Source organism: Myotis daubentonii, chromosome 5, assembly GCF_963259705.1.
Source record: "Myotis daubentonii chromosome 5, mMyoDau2.1, whole genome shotgun sequence".
Classification (NCBI taxonomy): domain Eukaryota; kingdom Metazoa; phylum Chordata; class Mammalia; order Chiroptera; family Vespertilionidae; genus Myotis; species Myotis daubentonii.
The window spans coordinates 61,206,267-61,229,028 of record NC_081844.1 but is presented as its reverse complement, the minus strand read 5'-3'; the positions used below and the strand labels follow the sequence as shown (position 1 = coordinate 61,229,028).

The following is a 22,762-nucleotide window of genomic DNA, read 5'->3' as shown; positions in this document are numbered from 1 at the left end:
AACATTAAAAAACCAAAAAAAACCCACAAAAACACTACTCATAGTGTTTAGTGTTGAAAATTTAAATTAGGATTAATAAAATATGGTCACCATGAATATCTACTTGTATGTTTTGAAACTTGACATCTTCTGATGCAGTGTGAATTAAATATAGAAATAGAGTTTTACGCAGAATTTAGGAAAATCCATGTGATTCCAGAACTATATAGACTGCTGGGATTGTAATACATGTATTTGGAAAACAAGCACAGGACAATCAAAGAATCTCTTTGTGAAATCTCTGTAGTTTCTCCTGTTCATGTGGCTAACCAATTATCACAGCAACATTTTTGGAAAGATTCTCCATTGATTTGTTTTGGCACCTTTGTTGAAATTGACTGACCCTAAAGGTAATACTTTATTTCTAGACTCTACATTCTGTTCCACTGATCTATATGTATATACTTATGCCAGTACTACATGGTCTTGATTATTGTAGCTTTATAGTTTTGAAAACAGAAAGTATAAGTCCTCCAAGTTTGTTCTTCTTTTATAAAAGTATTCTTGGTTTTATGGGTTCTTTGTATTTTCATGTAAACTTTAGAATTTGATTGCCAATTTCTACAAAAAAATACAACCGAGATTTCAATTTGTGGAGAATTGCCATCTAAACAATATTGAGAATTCTAATTTGTGAATATGGACTGTCTTTCCACTTATTGAATCTTATTAATTTCTCTAAGCAGTGTTTTGTGTGTTCTGTGTACAGTTCTTGGAGTACTTGGTTGAATTTAGTCCCATGTAATTACTCCTTTTTCATGCTGTTGTGAATAAAATGATCTAAATCACCACTGTTTCTGACAACTTTTCAGGAGTATACTTTTTTCTGCTTTCCAATCTGAATTGTCAGCCCCCTCCTCTGGTAATGAAACTGCTGGTTTTCATGGGCTATCTTCCTCTGGTAATGTTGTGCAAATAGAGCTGAGGTTGCCGGAAGCAACCTGGCAACAAGGTCACAGACTCCAACTGTCTTATCCCAATACTCACGAGTTTTCCTTCAATGAATGCTTCTAAATTTGTGTGTGCATTATTCCCTTAGTCCTAAGAGGACCATCTTAGACAATTCAGTCCATTTGTAATGTTGCTTTCTGAAGAGAGGATCTGCCAAGCTGAGCACTTAGCCATTCTAGAAGTCCACATCTGTATGATGACTTCTGAATTTAGATAAAGCCTGAAGAATCCCCTCAGAAACAGCGTCCTGTACTCTGTCTATATAAAATGGCCTGGTAAGCTCCCCTCATACATTGTGATAAAAATATCTGTTTCTCCCTTTTGATAATAATCTTTAAAGTATTATAGAGTGGTACTATTTTCTAGGTATGTGCATGAGCAATTTTACTCCTCTTTCTTCCAATGAATGGTAAATTAAGCATTAGTTGGCACATGAAATATTTAGTTTAATGAGAATGTGCTGTTTCTTTATGTCTAAGTAGCCACCTTTCATTCGACTACCTCAAGTCAACCAGCACACAAAATTATCAGACGTTTACTAAAGTCAAGAAAGCAAGATTAGCTTGAACTTGCTTAGTCTCCTCTTCATCTCTCTCTACCATGAGCAGGACTCTCTCTATTATAGTACCCTCATATTTATTCACTGTGCTCAGAAAATGTTTTCAAATTTCAAATACCATCAGGAAGCATTGAAAAGTGCTAACAGCAGAATGGTTAAAACTTGGAGGACTTCTGATTGAAATGATTTACCATAGGATATAATTTTTCTGTTGGAGCTCTATACTACATAGCATCATCTTCTTAATTATTTCTGATATTCTGCCTATCATATGCTGACCTTTGAAGCTATTTATTTAAAGCCATTCTCAGAAATCTCAGTCTGGGAGTGAATTGTCAAAAATAATTAAGAAAAATGGTGGCATATGCCCCTGATATAGAAACACATCTTTTCTAAAATGTTGCTGCCTTTAACAGAATTTAATATGAAGTCATCTCAAGAATTATGATGCTATTAACCAAATGATTCTAGCAAAAGTAAAAATATCCAGAGCTTTACACTGGATAGTAATAAAGAGGAAAATATTCTCTTCATGCAAGCTGGTAGTTTGAAGTCCTCATATTTCATGGAGAAGCAATGCCATACTCACCTCACTACAGTACAATTTACAGTCAGGAGACTTCTAGGAGTTTTTAAAGATCTTCGCCTATCATGTCACCTACATTTATTTCTCACCAACAAGGGAAAGAGAAAAAAAAAATTCCAGAGCAAACCTTACTTCTCCTCAGCTCCTTCATCAAGAGCCAATTCAAATATCTAACAAAGCTTGGTCTTCGGGAAATGGGCACCACTTACCGTCTCCCTGTGATAACTGGCAAGACATCATTGGATTTGGCTTCAATTATTTTAAATGCAACTTTCTTCAAGTCTGAAATGCCAACAGCCATGTCCTCCAGCATTCCGATTTCATCACCTAAATGAGAGAAAGGAGCCTGGTTACAAGTGTACTATTTTTTAAAAAATATATTTTTATTGATTTCAGAGAGGAAGGGAGAGGGAGAGAGAAATAGAAACATCAAAGATGAGAGAGAATCATTGATCGGCTGCCTTCTGCACACCCCCTACTAGGGATTGAGCCTGTAACCCAGGCTTGTGCCCTGACTGAGAATTGAACTGTGACCTCCTGGTTCATTGGTTGATGCTCAACCACTGAGCAACACCAGCCAGGCACAAGCACTCTATTTGAAGAAAGTGTCCCTGGGTAGTCTACCTCACTGCTGGGATTTGTTCTAGCATTTTAGTAAAGGAGTTTCTGAATGAAACAAATCCATTCTCAATGCTTTTCCTCAGAGGCTGAAAGTTTTCATCAGTGAAATAAGAGCCATGCCAACGGACTCCAGCAGTTCACGGGCCCTTTGAGGGAAGGAAGAATGTGCTCATTTGCTGGGAGGCAGCAGCGATGTTTTGACTGTTCTACGAAACAAAGTGTCCTGCAGTTTCTTTTCATTGGCAGGACTGATATTTGATTTCTAGAAATAATAGAAATGGCTGAATTGAAGATCCTACCTAGGCTCATGCTAGTTTTATATCTCAATACGCTGGCAAATAAAGCCTAAGGAGGAGGTAATCAAGTACCATTCTAATCAGCACTGCCCAATAGAAATAGAATGTGAGCCACATATGTAATTTTCCATTTTCTGAGAGTCAGAAATCTTTTTATTTATTAATTTCAGAGAGAGAGGAAAAGAGAGAAAGAGGGACAGAAAAACATCAATTTGTCGTTCCACTTATTTATGCATTCGTTGTTTGATTCTTGTATGTGCTCTGACTGGGGAATCAAATCACAACCTTGGCATATTAGAAGGATGCTCTAATCAACTGAGCTGCCCAGCCAGGGCTCAGTAGTCATATTTTAAAAGATTAAAATAAAAAGGTTAAATTTATTTTAATAATATATTTTATTTTAACTCAATATCTCTAAAATATAATTCCATTGATAAATCAATATAATCAAAATAAATAATCAGTTATTAATATAAAACTCTTTTTTTAAACTAGTTGTTAAATCTGGTATACGTGTCTTATACATACAGATTTGAACTAGATAAATTTCAAGTGCTCAATAGCCATACCAGGCTACGAATTGAACAGTGCAGTTCTAGGTATTAGAGGGTTAGACTTTGAAAATCCAGTTCTTGAAACTATGTTGGCAAAGAGCCTTTTCTATTAAAAAGCCAGATGGCTGCTTAGGTCTCCACTATGAAATAATTTATAATTCTATTTTCATAACATAATGGAGGGGAGTACAGTTACAAAGTGAATGCAAGGAATGAAAAGTTACATTACTTCTGGAATGCTTGATGCAATAAAGTTTTACTTTCATTTTTATGTTTAACTGAGGAATCCAAGGACCAAATATCTTATGAATAGGAGTATGACTTTCACATGTACCAACCATCCATACTCACTGTATGTACTTAACAGTCCTTCATATTGTACTATCAATCCCACCGTGTGAAGCTGCTGTAGGAAGCCAGGGTCATGCAAACTTGTGTGTAATTTGATGATAAAACCACAGACCAATCCAGCAAGCTAAAAAAAAAAAATCATTGAAGAAATTGATGGGGGTCAGCGAACTTTAATTTAAAAATATTGAAGACTTCTGAGGCATCAGAGATTTAATTAAAATATCTCAAGTACATATAACAAAACTCTATTTATATATCTACGTTGAAACCAGTTGGCAGTCTTTGATCAAGTAAGGCTGGGGCAGGCAGCATTGTGAAAGAGGAAAGAGCATGGGCTCTGAGTCAGGTCGACATGACTACAAATCCTGTCTCTACCATTTCCAGCAGTAAGACAATTAGAAGTTATTTAAAATGTACACATATTATTATTTTAAAAAATACTTTTTGCACATACAGAATAGAAGACTACTCATTTCATAGAATCATTGAAAATACTCAATGAGGAAATGTGTATCACTCAGAGCACATAGCTCCATTTGTCACTGGAGCATCCATGACAGGGGCAGTTTGGTTAAAATACTCCACTGGTCTTAAATGTTTAGAAAGAGAGGCCTTCTGTCTCTCTCCCTCCCTGTGGCTGTCTATAAAACTCATGGGGCAGAGGGAGGAGGGGAGAAGAAGGCCCCCGCATAGCCACTGTGATGGAGGCCAGTCTTGGTGTCATGGAATCTGGTTGGGTGTAGGCAAAAGGAGGCGCTCCTGTCAAACCTCCTGTTCAAGCCTTCCTGCTGGCAAATTTATTTTCTAAACAAAACAAGAGACCATAATGAGGCCCTATCCTGGAATCCATGAAGGAACTGTATAAATAGTGGGTTGCAAACAGGCCCCTTTGCCAGTCCTAGCTGGCCACTGCAGTGCAAGGCAACTATCCCTTTCCTTCCACTGTGCTCTGTACAGAGACCCCAAGGTATGATACAATGACAGCATGGGCGACCCTTTCCTTCACAGACTCTCTGTTCTGAAATTTCTACATCTACCTTTCAGAGACTTGGCCACCTCTGAAGAAATAAACACTAAGATCTTATAAACTGTTTTGTTCATATCTATATCTATATCTATATCTATCTCTATCTCTATCTCTATCTATCTATCTATCTATCTATCTATCTATCTATCTATCTATCTATCTATCTATCTATAAAAGCCTAAGTGACCGGCCAACTGGCCAGTAGCTATGATGCGCAACGACCACGAGTGGGCTCATTGCACAGGCATGGAAACATGGAACAGACTGATGAATCTCAGAGGGAAGAAGGGAGGGGGGAGGGCAGTAAGAGATTAACCAAAGATCTTATATGCATATTAGAGGCCCGGTGCATGGATTCATGCACTAGTTGGGTCCCTTGACCTGGCCTGCAGGGATCAGGCCGAAACCACCTCTCTGACATCCCCTGAGGGGTCCCGGATTGCAAGAGGGTGCATGCAGGTCAGGCCGAGGGACCGCACCGGTGCACAGATTCATGCACCAGGTCTCTAGTTATGAATAAGAAAAACTGGGTACCAAAACTATCAGGAAAGAATCCCTTTAAAAATAAAACTGCCCAGGGGAGACCCCTGTCTTCACCAATGATAGCAGCGAACAACCCAGCATGGTGCTGTGCTCACAACACAAGGGGCACCTACTGCTTGGCTGAAGACGATGTCCCTTCTCAGAGTCAGCATCAGACACTGGGGCAAGCTGTAGGCCAGTTCCTGAAGGAGTACGAAGGTCAGGGATTGCTTGGCTCGGTTCACCACTTCCCCCATGCAGTCCTTCAGGGTAAGGATGAGGGGGTACAACTGTTCATACCAGTCCTCTGGGAGGGGAAAACGGGTATAAAAACAGTGGGATAAGTGATGGAAGGTCTTGCAAGATAGGGCCCATTTGTTGTTTTTCTCAGTCAAGTTATACATATTACTAAAGATTCACAAAGCTTAGATTTGACGATCTCCAATTGAAATATCTCCTCTGAATGCCAGATGAACAGTCTTAGTGAATTGAACAACACGTTTCCTAATACTTGTCCTCTTTCATCTCAGTGTCTCTGCAAATCTTCTCTCTACCTGGAACACCCTTCCTCTACTTCCTTTCCTGACAAACACTTCAGTTTACCTGTAGGCTCAATTCAGGATTTCTCTCTTACAGGATTTCCCCCTAACTAGCATAAGTCACATAATCCACTTACCAAAGTTTGAGTTGAGTTCCACTTCTTTTCCTGCCCAGAGCAACTTTCTGTCACTGTTCTAGAACTATCTAGCATTGCTCAGCAAGAAAGGGAGCTCACTGAGGACAAGGGATTGATTTTTTAATTACCAAACCTCCAAAACTTACTATAGTGTCTAGCATATGACAGGTATTCAATCAGTTTTCATTGAATGTTAAAAAACATGTAACAAAAGCCTTTCAAGATAAGGACAAGCATGAGGAAATCACGTTTTTGACAGTTTTTGGAATTTGAGCAGATTGCTCTTCAAACCAAGATACAAAATTGGAACCCTCTGTACTTTTCGTGTGCCTAGATTTTGAATGTGTTTCAATTATAAAATTATGACTTTGGCATGTGACATAGATATGATTTTCAATGTGTTAGAAAATCAAAGCCCTAACAAATATCAAAAATGACAAATTCTGGGTTGTGTGACATCCTATTAAAATATAAATAAATTGCCCTAGCCGGTTTGGCTCAGTGGATAGAGCGTTGACCTGGGGACTAAAGGGTCCCAGGTTTGATTCCGGCCAAGGGCACATGCCCAGGTTTTGGGCTAAATCCCCCCCAGTAGGGGATGTGCAGGAGGCAGCCAATCAATGATTCTCTCTCATCATTGATGTTTTTATCTTTCTATCTCTTTCTCTTCCTCTTTGAAATAAATTTTATATATATATATATATATATATATATATATATATATATATATATATAAAGTATGACAGATCTAAAGAAATGAGTGCATGTTGAAAATTAATTATGAATCAGGATCTGAAATGATACAGATTCTCAGCATGGAAGTGTAAGTTTCACCATAATTAATGTCAGTGGTCAGTAGCAGTTAAGATCTTGGGAGAGTTATAGGGAATGAGAAAAAAATCATAATCACTATTTAAAAAAAATCACTATTGTTCCATGTCTACTGTCACTTATTTATGTTGTGGTGTAATACACTAAATGAAATAAACCAAAATGGTTGGAAGGGTAATTAATGACCTCAACTTAATAAAAAGATATGCTCTTGTAAATGCTTATGCGATGCTATGACAAAAATACATTAGGAACATTGGGAGTTATTTAAAATATTGTACAATTAAGTGTTATACTCTGAATAAAAACACTAGAGAAAGGGGAACTCAATGAAAGCCTAATAAATCTATAATCATTTAATAAAGGACTCACTTTTGGGCAGACTAGGATAAAATATGAAAAATGGTTCAATTTAAACAAGCTTGGTTATCTATTGATTCTTATCTGATTACTACACATAAAAAAGCAAATCGACAACATCACTTAGTTTCAGAATAAAAGACATCAAGAAGGAATACTCTATATCCCCATTTTTTTCATATTTATATTCTTTTCTCTCCTATTCTCTCTCCCATTCTTTTATTTAATAATTGTTCTCAATATGAATGTATACACTAAAACATGCACACACACACACACACACACATAAAAAACCAAATATTTCAATAAATTGACTCCAATGTAAATCTTAAAAGATAACAATAGACCAACATTTTGTGCTTAGGTCTGTAAAGATCAGTTTCTATTAAAGAATGCTCAACCATAAACTAAAGCTCAAGCAGCAGGTGGCGCTGTTTCCTCAGGCTGAAGCAGGACCACTTTGTCACTCCATTCAAGCAACTGATTTAAACTTCTTTATACACATGCATGGCTCCCAAGCGGAACCATGTATATTGTGTAGGCACCTTGAATCATGCTATCCTGTGTTAAGTGGTCACAATATTGGCCATGGAATTTGAGCAGATTTCTCTTTCTAGTGAGATAATCTAAAATTTACTTGTTCTACCTTTTTCCCTTTGTTAGATACCAAGTGACAGCTCAAGGTAAACATGGCTGTTGGGTTTTCTTTTTTGAAGGTCTTTAAAAGAGGAATCATCACAGATTTCTCCATTAGCATCAGGATAATTTTTAAATTCATTTCTAAATCTATTCTCACTCATATTTGATCAGTTGATTCTTAATTGCAATCAGATATTTAAAAAGAAAGTCTGATTTCTAGTCCTACTAGAATAAAAGTGAAAACCTGGAATATAGAAAGAGAAATATGCTGTTATTCCACACCTAAGAGTATTGTTAAATACTTGTCTGGTACACAATATTCTAGTATCTCCATTTACTATAATTATATACACTTTTTTGGCTAAAATTTAAGGAAAATGACAGTATAGGAAAACATTAATTATGAATGAGAAAATTACAAGCTTTTCAGCAAGGTAGAATGTCTTAAGGATAGTAGTCAGTTTCTTTTGGAGAAGCATACGAGAGCTAAAAATAGGTGTGTTTTTCCCTGGAAAAGAAACAAAGTTCAGCAGCTGAAGAAAACCTGCACTAGCAGATGCAAATTGCAATGACTCTGGGTTTGTTTCCTGTTGCTATCCACTCAGTGTGACTCTCCAGCTCTGAAATAAGCACAACATGGCATGTCAGGCCAAAGAAAGGCCCGGTCAGGTCATAAATGGCCTTTTTGCTCCAATGAGCAGCCAAATCACCCTCACAAAGAAACAGCAAATGCTTTACTTCTCTCCTGAAAGTTATTTTTTTGGGAAAAAAGAAATGCTGCAGCTGTTGATAGTCCTGACACTGTTGTCACTTCCCCCTTACCTTCCTGCCTCTCCATACATCACAGCTGACATGGTGTTTACATTGTCCTCATGATAAAGCCATTTCCTAATAGGGATGAAGATGGTGTTCATTCTGTCCTATTTAGTCAAAGTAGGAAATCCTGAAATGTACACGTCCATGCTTCTGAGCTTAGTTTCGTCAAGTTTCAGGTAAGATTTTACACGCACGTGTGCACGTGCACACACACCCACGCCCCACAGTTTTGTCACTGCACCAACACCTCTCCAGGAGCTTATTGGTCCATTTGGCATCTAAGTGCCCCATCCTTTCTGATTCTATCACTGGGCTCTTTTCAGTGACAGGGGAAAATACAAAAAAGCACGCTTTATTGTCTGTATATAAACTTGCTGAAACTCCTTAACCCTGACAGCAACAAGCAGAGTCTTTGCTCAGGAAAACAAAATGTGCGTGGCTTCACTGAGCTTTTCCTGAGCTTGGTGGAGTGTGCTGGCAGCTGGCCAAGTGGAGCTTGTTTTCCAGCCTTTGACTGTTTCTATAATGCAGCCAAGGGAAGCTTACTGAAGGATTCAGAGAACTACTGCGGGCGCCCCTCACCTCCTCCACACACCATCTATTTCCCGCACAGGATGCTCGCGTCCTCTGAGCTCAACGGCACTTAGGGTACTCCGGAGAAAAATAAAAGAGCCAAATACCAACCAACTGGAGCAGGGCATACTGCTCTCCTTCCAATTCCTGAGCCATTTTCTTCTCAGGTGCTTGGTCCTCTTTGCTCATTTAAAATAATTAACTTCAAACAAGCCTGTAGCCACTGTTGTTTTTGTTATCACAACTTTCCAGACATAGAAAAAAAAGGAGAAGCTAAAAAATTGCACGCCCATTAATCTTTATGAAAAGAGATCAGAAATGAGTCCAGCTTTGAGGTTTCGCCTGAGTTAAGGAGATGATGAACTGCGATGCCTGGCGATTAGAACGGCCTTTAAGGAGGGTGATAACATTTCCAAGGTTGTGAGAAGAAGAGACCAAACCCACAGCCAACAGGGCTTTTCTATAATCCCCAGAACTCAGGCTGCACAGAACAACGCCGGTGGGTTCACCAAGGGCCTGTGTCCTATGCCACACCTGATATGGCAGCCTATGGGCCCCTCTCAGAGAAGGCCCTGTCTTTCAGGTATGATTTTACATGAACATCATAACTAGAGGGGTCAATTAATGCTAAGGCTTCCTCTCCTGATACCTTACCGCTAAACTTCTTCGTACTGGTATAATATAATGTGGCCAACTTTGGTCATGGAACCTGCTCATACAAGGCCTCCAGTGTCTGAACATATCCCGGGGTTATGGAGCACAGAAACGAGGTTAGCCCAGACAATAGGGCAGGGGTCCTCAAACTTTTTAAACGGGGACAGTTCACTGTCCCTCAGACCATTGGAGGGCCGGACTATAGTTTAAAAAAAACACCTATGAACAAATTCATATGCACACTGCACATATCTTATTTTGAAGTAAAAAAACAAAACAGGAACAAATACAATATTTGTATTTGCATGTGGCCCGCGGGCCGTAGTTTGAGGACCCCTGCAATAGGGAAAGGAAAGCACCTGCTGAGACTTAATGCCTAGAATATCCTCCCTGGTCACTCAGAATATCCTCCGCTAAGTCTCCCTACCCCTTGCCCATCTTCATCATCCATCTCCTGGCTTTGGTCCAGGATAATTAAAAACTCAATCTGGATATATCTTTTGTTAACAAATGCTAACCTATCTTCCTTATGTCACCTTTTCTCCCTTTTTTCACTGCCACCACAAGAAATACACTCATTTGTTAGGCAAATAGAACCTCCCAGCTATGAGGTCCTATAGGTGATACTAGTACTTATAACTCATGGCCTCTGCCCTCAAGGAGGTTAAAATGTAGAATGGAAGGTAAGAGGTGTAAAATAATACCTACAATATCAGCAAGTTTGGTTAGTGCTATAAAAGATGGGACAGTGACAAAACACATTGAGAAGAGTGAAGAGAGAAGAGAAAAGGGAATACATCTCTGGTGAGAAGATTATGTTTTCCTGGTTGTGTCTTTTGCTGAACACTTTAAGAATTTTCTCAGTGAAGGGAGTTCAGGGAAGCTGATGGCCTGCAGGCAGTGAACACCTGAAAGTGAGGCTTTGTAGGAACAGAGTCTGGAGGGGCGCCTGGTTTGATAATGCCAAATGCCATAAACAAGTGCCTTAAAATGACTGGAGGGCCCGTAAGGGGGGATAGCAGGGGGGCAGGAAGGGGCTGAAATGACTCAAGAACTTGGAAAAGGATGAATAAAGTGAAAGTAAATGTTGAGTCTGAAGCTCTGAGAAAAGATAAACAAACAAAAAACAACAACAATAGCAGGGATAGGGAATGAGGTAAGTAGGGGTGGGAGAGAAGGAGGAAGGTGCAGAGTATATAAGAGCAGGTGAGCCAAAAGCTAAGATGCAAGACCAAATCTGCAAATAATGGGTCTCCTGTAGGGACACAAGTTTTATTGTAACCCTGGAGTTATGCTGTGCCTTCCTTTACCTCTACCTCAGGGCAGTCTTGAAGGTGCCAAGGGTAGTCACACAAAGGACACACATGTATCTAAAATGTACTCCTCATTGTGTCCACTGAACTAGGATCCAAGGTAAATGACTGAGCTGGGCACCTTCTGGATGTATGAAAGTATGAGTGTGCTATTCAACTGGAGACAAGCTGCTATGAGAAGAACAAAGGCAACCTTTCCTCATGTCAAAGAAACCTTGTTTGTTTAAACCCTGCCAGCCTGAGAAAACAGTGTCATAAAACTTTCCAGTCTTCCTCCTAGAAAAATAGCAAAGGAAATGCATCAACTGATATCCTGGCTAAATTTCTCATTTCGAAGCACAAAGTTGAAAGCTTTAAGTAAATTCTGCTAAGTCAGTTTCCAGGAACTAAATCCATTAATCAAACAAGCTCTGTATTTGGTATAGCACCACGGTGGAATGGGGGGTTATGCTGGACCTGGAAGAGTCACCCACTCGCATGCATTGGGCTTATTTTGCCTTTCAGCCTTAATAAAAGCTGTAACCTCAAGACGCTGCCACTAGAGTGGGAATGACAGGACACAGGTGACTTCAACTCTACTTCTTCGCCCATTAAATGTGTACAATTATCCTATAAGTGTTGAAAGAATTAAATAATACAGGTAATATTTTTATTTTTATAATATATTTTTATTGATTTCAGAGAGGAAAGGAGAGGGAGAGATAGAAACATCAATGATGGAATCACTGATCTACTGCCTCCTGCACGCCCCCCTACTGGGGATCGAGCCCGCTACCCAGGCATGTGACCTTGACCAGAATTGAACCCGGGGCCCTTCAGTCCACAGGCCAACACTCTATCCACTGAGCCAAACCGGCTAGGGCCAGGCAATATTTTAAAAGCAACCCCCAAAATATTAGCTATATCTTCAAACAACAACAACAACAACAAAGAAAACAATCATAAAGTAATTTACATATCATGCACTGTCTCCCAACCTATCTTGCATTTGTTTCTTATGCTCATCCTTCTCTCCTATTTTTTTTTGGTTTGAGAAGAATTTATTATTATTATTATTATTATTATTATTATTATTATTAATCATTATTATGGAAAGTATTACATATGTCCCTCTTTTTCCCCCCATGGGCCTCTTCTAGCCTGCCCCTTCTCTCCTATTTCTGAGAGAAACCCCATAAACTCCTGTAGCTAGGAACTTCAATTTGTGTACCAGATCTCATTTCCTCTCCTCTACTTAAGAGTGTCACTCAAGCAATTCTCTCCCCTTTCTCCTACATTGTCAATATTTCCTTTGTTACTGGATCATTCCCATTACCACACACACATGCTGTTACCTCCTCATCTTTAAAAAATAACCCTCTCTTGATTCTCGTCTCCTCTACAGCACGATCCAATTTCTCTGCTTCCTTTCACAGTGAACCTCATCAAGAGTTGTCTACACATGCTGTCTGCACTTCCTTTTCTTCTTCTTGCTCAACCCACTCTACTTGGGTGTAAACTCTTTCTGCTCTAATAAAGTTACTCTTGTCACTGTCACCAGTGGCTTCCACACTGCTCAATCCCAAGTCATTTCTCAGTCTTTGTTTCACTTGATCTATCAGCAGCATTAGGCATGTCAATCATTCCCTTATGAAATTCTTTCTAATCCTGGATTTCAGAATGTCATACTCTCCTGGTATCCTCCTACCTTACTGCCCATGCCTTATCCAACTTTGTTGCTGGTTCCTCCACTTCTTTTTGCACTAATAAAATTGGGATGTTTCCAGTTGTGATCTGTAGAACACTTCCCATTCTCTGAAAAATTCAATCCTTTGTTGACATTATTCAGTTTCATGGCTTTAAGTACGACGACAATTTCCAAATTTATTTCTTCAACCCGAACCTCTCCCCTCAATTCCAGATCCTTACCTCTAACAGTATACTTGATATTTCCATGTAAATATAACATGTTCCAAATGAGTTCCTACTCCTGGCCACAAAACCTGTTTCTTCCTAATGAGTACATAGCCACCCCACTCCTCCAGTTTTGCTGATGCCAAAAATTGTTAAATCATTCTTGAGTCCTCCTTTCCTCTCATTCTCCCATTCAAACCATCAGAAAATTCTGTCAGCATTACTTTCAAAATATGTACAGAATCCAAATACTTTTCATCACCTCCACTGCCATCTTCTTAGTCTAAGCCACCATGATAACTCCCATAGATAATTACATTTGCTCTCTAACTGGTCTATACTTGGTTCTACCTTTCCATCTATAGTCCAATATCAACATAAGAGCTTAGGTGTTAAAATTATATCAAATAAGGTTAATTCTATGCTCAAAATTCTCCACTTGCTTCTTTTTTCTCAGAGAAAAGACAAAGGGCCTACATGATCTTTTCCCCCAAGTTGTCTCTTTGAATTCATCTTCTCCTCTCCTTCACTTTATTAAAATCAAACAGGCTTCCTTATTACTTCATGATCATGGTAGGCAAATATCTGCCTTAGGACTTGTGGGCTAACTGTCTTCTATACCCAGTATAGCTTTCCCTCCATATACACATGGCTCACTTCCTTATCCCCTGTGTCTTTGCTCAGAAAGGAACTTATCAATGAAGCTTACATTAACTAGCCCTCTAAACCTTAACCCCTGCCCTCCAACAATAGTCTAAAGCCCTCTTACTTCACTCTATATTTTTTCCACAGCATTTGTCATCACTAACATATTATGTAATGTCCTTATTTCTTATGTTATTTTTTTTTAAATATCTCTCTGCTGCAAGGAGATATACTTTAGGAGGGCAGATGTTGTATCTGTCTTGTTCATTGCTGTATCCCTAGTGTCTGGAATAGTGTCTGACTCATAGTAGGTGTTCAATTAAAATATGAGAAGCATCAATCAGACCATCAAACCTCAGAGGGAAGGTAGGGGAGAGTGCGGGTAAGGGGGAGAGATCAACCAAAGGACTTATATGCAAGCATATAGACCTAACCAATGGACGCAGACAACAGGGGGGTGAGGGCATGAGTGGGGGGGATGGGGGGTAATATGGGGATAAGGACACATATGTAATAACTTAATCAATAAAGAAATTAAAAATAAAATAAAATATGTTAAATGCCTGAAAGGAAAGAAAAAAGTAACTTTAAATAATGTGGCATCTTTATTATCATAAAACTTTAGAACTAGAAGCAATTTTAAAATTTTGCAGGTGATATTTATTTTACCAACAAAGGGAGGTCCAGAGAATTTAAGTGATCTGCCAAAGGTCATGTAGCCAAATAAGTAAATTGTGGACTCACCAAGTATCTTGGCTGAGTCAAGTGTTGTGTTGTTACATCATAGTTCATTGAACAATTTTAAGAGAAACATTATTTTTCTGATAAGAGTAGACATTCAAAAATGTAATCATATAAATCATCATTGGAATTCTAAGTTTACAATAAAGATATCCATGGTCACTTTTGCTTACTTTTTACCAAGGTTTTTTAAAACTTGTAAATGTACTTTAAAAGTTGTTTTACCTGCTGATCTATGGGTTCTAAAGGACCTGATTCATTCATGTTTCTTTCTCATGAAATTCTAAATGTTCATGTGTAGAAATTAAAAAATATTAATAGTTAAGCCCTTTGATAAAAATGATACTCTGTGCTTGAATCTTTGCACTTTAAAAAATAAAACAGATTTGTTATATGTATGAAATAATTGCTAATTTGAGTATAAGTTCTGGAATATAATGATTTTCATGTTGGTATACATACATGTGCACACATGTTAAAGATATTCACTTAATAATATCAAGAACATGTGCCAAATTCAAATAAATAAGCCATGGAGATATAGTGTACAGTACAGGAAATAATGTTAGTAATATTGTAATCTCTTTATATAAAAGGCTAATATGCAAAGTGTCCCCTCAGGAGTGCAATCTGAGACCAGGAGTTCGATTGCTCACTATGACATGCACTGACCACCAGGGAGCAGCGTGGAATAAAAATGCCCTGGCCGGCAGCTGGCAGCTGGCAGCTGGGGAAGGAAGACCCCAGCCAGCAATGGAAAGGCCCCAATCGGCCCTGATTGCCGGCCAGGCCTAGGGACCCTTCGTGCACAGGGCCCCTAGTATTGTAATTACTGTGTGGTGACAGATGATTATTAGACTTAGTATGGTGATCACATCATAAAGTATATAAATGTGGAATCACTATGTCATATACCTGAAAGGAATATAATTTTGTACCCCAACTATACTTGAATTAAAAAATAATCTGCCAAATCATATGTTGTCAGAGCTTATGGCTGGATACATTAGGAAAAAGTATTCAATGACTTATGGTATTTGGTCTTCCCATGGGGCATTTCTTGATATTCTTTCAAAGACAAAAAAAAATACAGGACATGCAATAAGATGAATGGATACACAGATGGTTGAACACAGATTCCCAAAGAGCAGTGCTTAATCAGTGTATCTCAATGCATACAATTTTCCTAGTGATGTACCTCTAAGAGCTGTTTTTATCTCTGTTTTCCCATCATTTTTATCTATTACTTCTGTGAATGGACAGAAAATATTTATAAAATGTGAATAAAATAAACCTAGGTAGGACAGTAGATATGATGGATGAAAGAAATAGGTATTTATTAGAGTGTACTGAAAAGTGTATTATGCTGCAGTCATGGGTTTAGAGATCAATCTTTTCAGTAGAATTGAGATAGACTGTGTCTTGATCTCCTTGTGCCCCTAATACTTCACAATTTCTAATACACAGGGTGCTTAAATATTACTTGAATCTGGAGAAGCCTGAGAGATAGGTCAAATTTAGCAAGATTTATGGACATAAGTGGACTTCATAGTAAAATGTGGTGGTCAAACTAGCTAATGTGAGTTAAGATATCATTGATAGAATTGTATCCCAAAGGAAGGAGGTGGTGTTCCTGTGTCACTCTGTGTTCCATGCTATTGCTTTGAAAAATGACCCCCAAAAGTGGCAATTTAAAAATGGACATGAAGATCCCTTCATGATATGTTATGTGATAATGTGGAAAAAGGGAGTAAATTTGTCCTGTTTGGGGCAGAGGATTAGATCTGGGCCAGTGGGTAAAGTGAAAGGAAACACATTTCAATCATCTGGAATCTGCCACTCAAAAAAAATAAAAATGGTTTTCTATCAGTGGAGATGTGTATCACAGGTTAGGTGAGAATTGGCAGAGACACTGTAGGTAAGCTTCTTAGCATAATTTAGGAGGTTTAATTACAGAATATTTTTTTAAAAATATATTTTTATTGATTTATGAGAGGAAAGAAGAGGGAGAGAGATAGAAACATCATTGATGAAAGAGAATTATTGCCCTAACCAGTTTGGCTCAGTGGATAGAGCATTGACCTGTGGACTCAAGGGTCCCAGGTTCAATTCCGGTCAAGGGCATGTACCTTGGTTGCGGTCACATCCCCAGTAGGGAGTGTGCAGGAGGCAGCTGATGGATGTTTCTCTCTCATCGATGTTTCTAACTCTCTATCCCTCTCCCTTCCTCTTTGTAAAAAATCAATACAATATATTTAATAAAAAAGAAAGAGAATTATTGATTGGCTGCTTCCTGTATAGCCCCTACTGGGGATAGAGCCCAAAGCCGGGCATGTGCCCTGTCTGGGAATAGAACTGTGACCTGCTGGTTCATAGGTCAATGCTCAACCACAAAGCCTCACTGGCAGAGCTAATTACAGACTCTTTAAGGGCACACCGTAGTCTAAGATTCTAATATTTTCTGATTTTTATCCTTGAGTCCTTACTTTATTATGAAATTGAAGTCATGTGGTATTATGCATACAATAGATGCTTATAAGAATGTTTAAGTGTATAAAAACTAAAAGGACCATCTTGTTCATAAAGAAAACATGTAAATACATATGACCATGAATGTTGAGAACAAGAGAGAAGCTTTTACTTCTTTCAGCACTATTGGCATTAATCCTGAAAAGAAGTGTATGAAGTGAGTAAGACATATGGCAAAATCCTGGACCTAAAACAAATGAAAACCCTTCAAAACCACATATTTAAAACACTATTAAGTACACTGTAAAAGGAAAATCTGAAACTTTAAAAGAAAATTGCAGGTTAAAGAGGAACATAAAACATGGATAAAGGTAGTAACAATTCAGAATACTGTCGGTTTGACCATGTTAGCTATACACTAGCAAAACCAACACAAATTATAGCTAAAATGTAAAAATAAAGGCTGGTGATGAAGAAAGAAAAACTGACTGTCAAAGGGGTGACTTACCCTATGAGATTTCAAAATGTATCCCAAATCAAACATAAATTAACAGAAGAAAAATTCCAGAAACTGAGTAAAAACGTTTACTTAACTTCATATATAAAGAAAAAAACAAAACAAAACCTACATGAGGAAAAAAATCACTATATACCTGTCTATCTATAGACACACACATTACATACCCACATGTGTATGCATATATATGTATGTGTGTGTATGCGTGTGTACATGTATCCATAAAAATCTAGACTTACTAATATGTCTTTGGAATAATGCACAAAGATATTATTCTTATATGGAATCAGACCTTCTTATATCTTTCTGAAATTATTCACAAAAAATATCCCTCAGAATGAGGCAAAAAGCATTTCATCTATCATATTGCATTCTTTTCAGGAACAATTATGAGATACTGTGTCCTGATATCCCTCAAAGTTTCTAAGAGTTTTAGGATCAGATGCTTGTTTTTCTTCCTAATAAAATTTTGTAGTAATGCATAAAAGTAGATTAAACTATGTTGGATTCTTTAAAAGAAAACACTGTTCTTCTTTGACAAGGTTGTTATGTAGCCAAAAAAAAAAAATTGAGCATTGCAAGCAGTTCTGAAAACGCAACTGAGATGCAATTTGATAAGTAGCCTTCCATCATCCAAGCCAGAGAGGTGGAAAAGCATGCTATCAGCACTTTCATCAAAGGCACTATTGACTCTTCTCTTTCTGTCTCATTTTATCATGACTTTCTCATTTTGTTTACTCAGTCAATAATTGGAGAAAAAAGATTCCTTACCCCTTGGATGAGTTTTAATGGAGTCCACGACAGAAAGGTCCTGCTCTCCATCTCTGCTGCCACCGCTGTCTTCACTACCACCATCACTTTCAATCAGTTTGTCCACCATAGCAATAATGCAGTTCAGGCTCTTCCCCACGTTGGCCCACACCCTATCCTGAAAAGAGCATGAGTATCAATACACATTTTTATTACAAAAACAAGATAAGACAAAATCTGATGCATCCATTTTAGAGAAGCAAGAAGAGAAACCATCATGACCATGCAGACTGAGTGACTAGCTCTAATACCCTCATTAATTTGGCCAGACCATGGATACACAAGAAATACATTTTCTCTTAATAAAGCAAAATTTTAAGTGTTATAAATCTTTTTATTTAGTTGATTCTTTTTCTCTGTCATAAAGCAATGATAAATTACCATGCAACGTTAATCCATAATTGAGCTCAAAGTATGAAATTTTAAACTGGATATATATTATCATTTTCTTATAATTTTCCTTATCAATACTTAGTAAGAAAGCAAAGACACAGCAATATTTTTAAAGAATGCTCACCACTTACATTAGAAATTCCCGTTTTTCTTTTTATATTTTTATAATACATACACAAAGTTTACCATTTTTACAATTTAAAGTGTACAGTTCAGTGGCATTAAGTACATTGTTGTGTGACTATCACCACCATCCATCTCCAGAACTTTTGCATCTTGCCCAATTAAAACTCTGTACCCTTTAAACATGAACTCTTTCCTCCTTCAGTCCCTTGCAGCCATCATTGTACTTTCTGTCTCTATTAATGTGACTTCTCCAGGAAATGGAAGTTCTTAAAGTGTGGTCTCCAGCTAATGGGAATGAACTCTGCTACTGAAGAAAAAGGGGGGAGAGGATTGCTCTTCATTTTCCAGATTGGCTTTGTATGTGAGATACATTTTCAGCTCTCTTCTTCTTCTTCTTTTTATTTTTAATCCTCACCCAAGGATATTTTTCCATTGCTTTTTAGAGAGAGTGGAAGAGAGAGGGAAAGATAGAGAGAAATAGCGATGTGAGAGAAATACAGATTGGCTGCTTCCTACAGGAGCCCTGACCAGCATTGCTTAAGTGATCAACTTTTCTAGATCTATTTTTTTTTTATCAGCAAGAATGTGAAAACTAAACCAGAGCTGGCATGGGGAGTCCAAAGCAGCCCTGGCATATCTATATCTTCATGTACAATTTCCCACTTGTCATTACCAATTTCTAAGGACTTTGATTAGAACAAGCATATAGATTAACAGAGCCAATTTCCTTCTTTAAAAAGAAGCTTCAGTGTATCCTTGATTGAATGCAATTTGCACTATACTGGCCTAGCTCAACATTGCCAACCTGTCTTATTTTAATAGCTTGGTAGTTCTTTCCTCTGATCCTAACTTTATAGAGACTGCTAGATGAAAGGAGTTGTACTTAAAATACTCCATGGCACAAACTGGCACATGTATGCCTCAAGCTATGTAATACACACACACACACACACACACACACACACACACACACACACACACACACACACCATGTCCACTAAAAAGAGGCATACATTTGCCATCCATCAGAATTAAGTGAGATTTCCTGATGTTTGCTTCCTATGGATCCTCCTGCTTAACTTCACTTATTTACTTATGTAAACATCCTTGACCTTCCTTTCCAATAACCACACTGCTGGTCTTATTCCCAAATTCAGCCCCTAGTCACAGCGGACTCAGATAAGCAGCCAGTTTCTCCGGTATTGATCTCTCTACATTCCAGTGGTTTGGACCCAGACCTATATATCAGCTATCACACAAACAGGTCTACACATGAGTGCCACATTTATCTTCATTGATCAGCATGCTCAAGTCATCAGTCCTCTGGTCAAAAGCAGGCTAAGCACTACAGTGAATCTTCATTCTTCTCTCAGCCAAGTGTCACCTCTCTGGTGAGTCAACCTAGAAAATTCTTATTTCTTGTTACTCTTCACAATGAAAACTTTACCAGGTCAGTCGTCTTGCTCTCCTAGCAACATCCTATTAAATAGCTTAACATATATTTTCTGGGCACCTGCTGCTTGCCTGTTCAGTGCTGATCATTGGAGACATGAAGGAAACCTTGGAGGAACTTATATTTCTACCTGGACACATGCTGCTTTTTATGCGTCGAGTACCTTCTTCCTTCTCTTCCATCAATCCAAATACTAACCTTTTCAAGTCTGACCACTTCCAAAAACTATTCATGCTACCCTCCTCTGAATTTTTGCTGTCTGATAGACAGAGGGCTCTATGAGGGAAATGACTATTATTCATTAATCCTTTTATTCTCAGGTTCGTAGGTGATAAATAAAAGAAAGAAAGAATGAATGAATGGATAAATGAAGGAAGGGTTATATATTTTTCATCTTCTCTAATTTTCATATAATTTCTTTCTGAATGTTTTCAACATTTTTTAAAAATTGATTTCAGAGAGAGGAAGGGAGACAGAGAAAGAGAGAAACATCTATGTGAGAGAGAAACATTCATCAGTTGCTTCCCACATGAGCCTCTGACAGGGGATAGAACCATGGAGGATAGAACTGGCAACCTGGGTATGTGCCCTGATGGAGAAGTGAACCTGCCACCTTTTGGTACACAGGATGACACTCCAACCAACTGAGCCACACAGGCCAGGGATCTTTTCAACATTTTTTATGTGTATCACTCAACCACCTCTATTCTGGGAATCTCAATATCTCTGCTTGTTTTATGAGTGCTGGCCATTCACTTGAATTAGATGATATGGTTGTTGAGGTCAGAATCCATATTTTATACTTGTTTTCCCCCAAGTACCTATAGCATTGCTACACACCACTGGTGCTTAATTAACATCTGTTGATTGACTGAATAACCAGCTACTTAGGAATAGAAAGGAATTAAGATACAACTTTAAGAAGTATTACCACATTTTCAAATTAAAGTTAGAATTAAGATCAAACTCAGGCTGAGTTCACTCTAATTAATGCTACATCATGCTAAAGCTTTCAATTCAGTAAAAAATTAAATAAAACAATTGTTTAATAAAAAAAATTTCTACCTATAGGCTAAGGCTTTTAATTTTAAGTTGGTAATTGGATGTTGTCTATATATCATTAGATAGTTGTACAACTAGTTGAGTTATATGACAATATCAGTCGATATGCTGCGTACCACCAATTTCCAGGATTGATTTTTAAAAACATGAATGTACCCCAATATATTAACATTCTGCCTATATATACCTCAGCATTTCTTTCAACAATTCATTAAATTTGGGGTATTCAAAGATTTCTATTTAGGAAATAATGTCTGACTATTCACATTAAAATATATTAAAGTTTAAGGACACTTGATTTAATGTAATCATACATTTTTAAAGTGTGTATGTAAGTTTGCATATTTATTATTCACAGGCACTTCAAAATATTTGACATTGAACCAGGCATTATAAGAGTCAGGAAAATATCCAAGGGAGAGGATGATATCCAACATAAAACCACAGGAAAATCACCCATTAACAAAAATAAAATATCTCTGTTAAAATCATTGGTTTGAGTTTGAGGATGAACTGCTGATTCTGCAAATCCCTCCATTCACTCTGAAAAAAAAAAATACATTGAATGCGAATGGAGGAAACACTGCCTTAGGTGCTATAAAACAGGGGACTGAAGGTGAATGTAATAACTGCATGTGGGAAAATCTAGAATTGGGCAGCATTTCATGAATATGCATGCCCATAAAGATCTCATTTGGGGCTTCTCTTCTTTAATAGAACATTTGTGCATTTTAATGGACAGTCATGAACTTTGCTTAATCACCTTTTGTGGACTTTAATATAAAATAAGTATTCCAAGCTCATTTCTCCTGGGTGAAATGGACTGGAGAAGTTCAGGAATGTTCCCATCCATCAAAAAAACAGATGATAGAACCCATTCAGTTGCCATGTCAGAGACTGGCCTCATTCTCCCTGTCTTTTCCTGCCATTTCTGATGGGTAGAGTGGATGCTTTGCTTTCAATGTCCCTTCTTCATTACAAGGTTAACAACACCCGACAGTCCTACTATGTGTGACTTAGGGAATAAAAATAAAAAGGCTGGGATAAGGGGAAAATAGCTGCTTCCATTCATATTTTTGGGGAGAAATAGAACTTATTTCTGGGTAAGTAGGACTTTGTAATTGCCATGTGATAATCAAAAGAAATTAAAATGGCCACCACTGGGTTTCTGGAAGCTTTTGGAGGCCCTAACTCACCATGTTCTTAGCTTTGGTCATCCCTGATATTCTGTGTCCATCCTGAATTTTACCACTTTCCATGTTTGGTGGTAATTTAAAGATAACTT

The 22,762-nt window shown here is 37.9% G+C and overlaps 1 protein-coding gene across 9 annotated transcripts in view; it reads right to left on the bottom strand.

The window, feature by feature from the left end:
- INPP4B (inositol polyphosphate-4-phosphatase type II B) overlaps positions 1 to 22,762 on the bottom strand; it is a 577,521-nt gene that overhangs the window by 67,786 nt on the left and 486,973 nt on the right. For all 9 annotated transcript variants that reach the window (XM_059697959.1, XM_059697964.1, XM_059697966.1 and 6 more), the window contains 4 exons: positions 18,405 to 18,561; positions 5,641 to 5,813; positions 3,958 to 4,081; positions 2,345 to 2,462 (listed from right to left, as the gene is read on the bottom strand). In XM_059697959.1, the coding sequence (XP_059553942.1) occupies positions 2,345 to 2,462; positions 3,958 to 4,081; positions 5,641 to 5,813; positions 18,405 to 18,561 (572 nt within the window). The remainder of the gene's footprint in view (positions 1 to 2,344; positions 2,463 to 3,957; positions 4,082 to 5,640; positions 5,814 to 18,404; positions 18,562 to 22,762) is intronic.